This window comes from Crassostrea angulata, chromosome 1 (assembly GCF_025612915.1).
Source record: "Crassostrea angulata isolate pt1a10 chromosome 1, ASM2561291v2, whole genome shotgun sequence".
In the NCBI taxonomy this organism is placed as follows: Eukaryota; Metazoa; Mollusca; class Bivalvia; order Ostreida; family Ostreidae; genus Magallana; species Magallana angulata.
Window position 1 is genome coordinate 8,941,182 of NC_069111.1, and position 5,744 is coordinate 8,946,925.

The 5,744-nt window shown below is 33.5% G+C and overlaps 1 protein-coding gene across 1 annotated transcript; it reads left to right on the forward strand.

Annotated features, from left to right (window-relative positions):
- The first annotated feature begins 424 nt into the window (after positions 1 to 424).
- LOC128167275 (neuronal acetylcholine receptor subunit alpha-2-like) lies at positions 425 to 4,769 on the forward strand. Its single transcript, XM_052832888.1, has 4 exons — positions 425 to 669; positions 1,461 to 1,597; positions 2,724 to 2,872; positions 3,221 to 4,769. Exons 1-4 carry the CDS (start codon positions 612 to 614, stop codon positions 4,191 to 4,193), a joined length of 1,317 nt encoding a protein of 438 aa, XP_052688848.1. The 5' UTR covers positions 425 to 611; the 3' UTR covers positions 4,194 to 4,769.
- The last annotated feature ends 975 nt before the right edge of the window (positions 4,770 to 5,744 follow it).

Genomic DNA, 5,744 nt, shown 5'->3' on the forward strand with positions numbered 1-5,744 from the left:
GCCTTTCTTATTAGATTTTTGAAACAATGATAGTGAATTGTTTTCCCGGGGAAAAAGTCATAGATAGCTCAGTTTAGAAAATGACCCATAAGTACTCGTTGTGATCATTAACACATTGGTAACATTTTTTATGAATCTGGTAATTTAAGTAATTTTATTATAATCTAAAACGAATATTTTATCGCGTATAATTCTTATATTTTGTTTATTAAAAAATAATTTTATAATTAAAAAAAAACAACACCAGTATGTTCTCAACCCTATGCAATTGTTTTTAAGTATACTCCACTTTGGGGTGAACGACACATTAACCTATATAACTGACATCACACCACCAGACCTGCTATCTGTGACGTCATGGGGTGAGTTGAAATTCCGAAATGAGCGCCCTCTGTTGCTGACACCGATTGATTTGTTTATAAAAAGGTTGTGTGGCACAACGCACAAGTTTAATTGCTCTGAAACGTTCTGCCTTGGCGAGTTTACCATTTTCCCTTCTACATTAGATGTGTTCTTATATTGAATCTGTATGAAGCATCTATAAGTGTTTATCATTTGTGATCATTTCATGTGATATCGTTTAGTCCATTCTGTGAGATTTGGGATTTGGAATGGAGATTATATTATATGTTCATGTCTTGTTGAGTGCTCTAGCACTGGTATTTAGCGGTGAGTAGTGTATAGAAAATACACCTTTGTTCAAATTTATATTTTTTTAGATAGTGAAAAATTAAAAATCCATATATATGTCCTTTACTAATGAACAATTTTAAATTGCTCATGGACTCACTGAAATTTAAAATTTTTCTATAAGTAAATGACATATATGTACACCGTTCTGAATGCATCATTTGCAGTATGGATATATCATATATAACCATAATTTTTGAGAAACAGTATCCTTTCATATATTTACTTTTGGCTCGTCCAAGAATATTTTCAAAAATTAGTTCAATGTTTGAAATTCCATGCTTCAGGCTGACATATTTTTTTTTTATCGTTGCCTGTCTGTTTTCTCTCCGCTTATCATTACGCCGTCCTAGATTAAGTGTTCGAACACGTTTTTATTTAAGGCTTCGATCCCTTTTTATGCTTTGAATCCCGAAAATTGCCGGTTTTATGGAAAAGGAAATGCACATTAATTATAGACCTTGAACGTTTTCTGCAAGTATCTTGTTTTTTCGCGAAAGATACATCATAATTTAAAGCTGTGGTAATTTCTTTAAAACTTTTTCTACTTTTTCTCGGTCGAGCCTAAAAACTGTAATTTCAATGTCAAACATCGTTTTCGGCAACGGTGAGAACTTTTATCAATGTGGTTATCCGCGGTATATTATGACGAAGCGACGACAGAACCTACCAGATGTTCACTAAACATTATGACATTTCTCCCTAAATTGAACCCATGTTTACCAACAAAACGTGTTGCACTCACAATAAACAGCTATGTTTTATTTTAGAGGGTTACGAGGTGCCCGAGGAGAGCGTAATGGAGGAACTGTTCTATGAGTACAATAGCGAGGCCCGGCCGGCCTCCGTCCGCCGGCCCGTGGTCAAAGTGTCCCACCAACTCACGCTCACCAGAATCATTAGCCTGGTACTGTCTCATTGTATAATTACTTATTTTTTAAACTATCTAATTAAGATATATGCATATGCTTGAGTATATCAACTTAAGTTACATGCATTTGCATACCAGTGTATTTTTAAATTGAATATAAAATCTCTCTCTCTCTCTCTCTCTCTCTCTCTCTCTCTCTCTCTCTCTCTCGTCATTCTTCAATTAGAATCTATTACATGCATATGTAAATTCTATTCACTAGTTTGTGTAAAGGTATAATAATGTAACAACAAACCTGGAAAAGATACTAGTATTCCAATTTGACTTAAAATATCATTACGTATCACTGTAATTTCTAAAATTACATGCATACTGGTATATACATGTATTGCAATCCAATGCTCAATAAATGAAACTTATTATGATATAATGTTTTTGCCTTTCTCAAATCATTTATAAGACTTGTACAGTTTGTATACATTTATTCTTACTATTTTACACGACGTTTTCTTAAATCTTAGTGAAGTGTTGATATTGCATAATTCCTCTTGGCAAAGCTATATAGATGTAATTATAATTGTAACCAACAGTTTTTTTTTCAAAATTTTGATAACAATGCTATATCAGAAAACTAATCAAAATATTTTTACAATACCATCTCCTTTGGTAAAATTGTGGTGTGTTCGAATTCGTTCCTAGAAAAATATTATTACAAGTATTAAATAATACATTTGCAACTTTTGTTTAACCCTTTGACGTTCGTACAAGTCAAATTTGACCGGTAAGCAAATTTTATCAATACATGTTGCACAAAATATTAAATGGATTTGTTTATAGTGGACGGATTTCTAAAAACAAGGTATCAATATCATCGCAAGACTTTGTTAAATTTAACTTTATAGAAAATATTAACCAGTACTAAAAAGGAAACGTGTAAATTAACATTTAATTAAGAGGAGGCTGTGTAAGAAAACTCCGTAATTTTTTATTTCTGTGATTACACGTTTTCTGAAAAGTTTCTTGATTGTGTAAAAAACCACAAGAAATATATCGAAATTTAGCGAATTTTATTGTTAAACATCTTCCAAAAGAAATAGGACAAGATATCCTGTAATTTAGCTGTGTTTTCATATGAAATTGATTGATTGAATGTACTCTGCAGAGGGAGGATCTACTGGTGATTGACACCTGGCAGGTGATCTCTTGGAGGGACCCCCGTCTGGTGTGGGACAGGAACTACTATGACTTTGTTGAAACCATCAATGTGGATCCCTCCAAAATCTGGAAACCCGACATTGTCAACTTCCACAAGTAAATACAACTTTACATAACTTAAATACAATTTCTGCTCTCTAGATATTTATGGCTAAAAAATTAAAAAGTGTTTATGTTCATGAGGTAAGGTGAACAATAATTTAAAAGCAAAAACAAACAAGTGTGAACAAACACTTGTTAAAAGATTCACTACGAAGTTTTTATGTTTAATTGATTTTTTTTATGTCTGCTGCACAATGAGCTGTTGCCTTTCACGAATATCTAATTTGGTAAAAATGAGCAAATACGAAACTGTTCTGATAAAAACAAATTCATTGTTACGCACACAAAAAAGAACATAAAAATATTTTAAGAAAAAAAATGATACTGACTCGTTAATTTCAGTGCTGGTGGGAACTCGGGTCTTATCTACGATAACCTTCCACTGACGATTAAATATGATGGGGATGTTGTCTATGTTCCCCCAACCCGCCTGACCACTCAATGCCAACCGTACGGGGATGTGTACCACTGCATCTGGACATTTGGATCTTGGACCCACGACATAAAAAAGTTGGACATAAACAACACGTATGGAGCTATTGACATGTCAGAATATGAGGAGAATTCGAGGATCGCTATCATTGACTCGTCTGTAAAACGGACCCTGAAGAAGTACGCCTATTTTCCGAACCGGTACGCCATTTTGACGTACAACATCACCATCAGATGGAAAGACGCCGACAGGTTTGAGGGTTTGGAACCACTGCAGATGCCCGCTGTTGTCTCTAAGAAGAGCGAACTGCAGAATGATGAACATATCCCTGTGTCCGGGTCAATTCTAGCCAATGCCACAGATCAGTCAGACATGGAGAAAGGGGAAGGCGGAAGTGAGGGAGACGGAGACACACCCACTGAGGAAGAACAATCATCGAACGAAGAAGAATCGACAGATTTTTGGGATACTTACAGCACTGATTATGACGACACCACCGAATCTAGCCAAGATCAAGAAACCGAATATTCCTCAAATGAGGAGACGACCGAATCTAGCCAAGAAAAAGAAAATTTCGAATCTACCCCAAAAGTGGATGCTTCCGGTTCCGGCGAAAAGGAAGAAATTGTCAATTCAGTCAAAAATGGAAATTCCACGGAGTCGACCGAAAAAGAAGAAATTGTCAATTCAGCCCAAAATGGAAATGTCACAGAATCAACCCAAAATGACGATGTGGCCTCTGGACAGAAAGTAACTGAAAACACAGACAAAACTGAAAAGGAAAGTGACGAAGTAGAACCACAGGCAGTAGAGACCGACAGTGGGGAGGATGATACAGACATTGGGGCGTGGCAGCGCATCAAAAGCATATGGTCTAAATAACAGACCTTAAAGGCCAATAATCATCTTAGTGACGTTGATTCACCTCTGTTACCGTCATTCATCAGGGTTTTTTCCCCAATCAATCACAAGAAAATGATGTCATAATGAACTAAAAAATGGGTAGCCATAAGTCTTTGTTGTATAATATATGTAATCTATAGTTCAGTGGATGTTTGTAAATCCAATTTTGGATATTATTAAAGCTTACATTGCCCTGCAAGATAACCTACATTTTGTAAATACACTAGTATGTCAAAGAAAGACAAATTGTCATATACAATGTATGTAACTGGTGTGAAATGCGTGTAAAAAAAAAAAATGCATGTTTTCTTGTGAGGTGTGGTCCCGGTGGTGACTTACTATAAATAGTTTGGATTGTTATCAGATTTACTATGTGAGAGTAGATATACCCACATGAACGATATTCCGGTGATATAATTGTATCTCTGTACCTGTATTGAACTTTTTAAAGTATTTCCAGATGTATTATTTTATATTGTCGGTTGATTTTTTTTCTTTCATTTATTATTATATTTACTTGTTCATATTTTATTTCTATTAAACAATTTGAATGAATATTTTTTTTACTTTAAAATCATCGTACATAGTAATTCATCTGTAAATCTGTTAATATAAAGTATTACTTTTGTTAATTTCGGAAAGTCTTTTTAAAAAAACATCAGCTGGTTAAAGCTGGAACGAATTCATAAAATAAATTGGTTGGGCCTAAATAAAAATCTCGATCCCCCCCCCCCCCCCCCCAACGCGACCGACCCAATTAAATCCCGCCGACTGAATAATTTTTTTACCACATTGACTAAAGATAAACTTTGAAATCTAAATTAACCTGAATCCGCTTTACGCAGAACTACTTTTTCGTTTTACAACAATCATTTTGTTAGCACTGATCATCAACATGGGCGAAATTAAAAAATACAGCCGATGTTTATTACTTTTAGTGTTGATATTACAATAAAACTTTGATGAATTTAGTACGTGTTTTGCTACGTATTATTTCTTATAATATGTATGTATTCTTTGTATCTGATGAGCCATTTGGCTTAGAGAATAATAAACTTAACCTTCATACATCATACAATTAGTTGGTAACTTGTATTTACTTACAATTATTTATAGTTAATTACTCTGCCAAATAAATGCTAAAATATTCATAAAAATCGTTTAATTCTCTACAGTTATATCCAAAATTTTAAAGATCCTCTGCATTTTGGCTGTGATTAATTCAAAGGGAATAGATTTAACCTCCAAAATACACAAAATTGCAGAGACTCATTTAGCCAACACAATCACGAAACTTTTCATCTATAAAATGCATAAATACATTAAATTTATTAAATTTTACAAATTTAATAAGTTTTTAAAATTTTTAAAAGTTGTTTTATATTTTAAATATTTGTCAGTTCTAATTCAATTAAATTTAGGTTGAATCTGTGTATATCATTATTTACGGTTGGTTACATCCAGATTTCAAGGATTTCTAAGAACATAAAAGGAAAAGAAAAAAAAATTGAAATTTTATTTTGCAAAAAA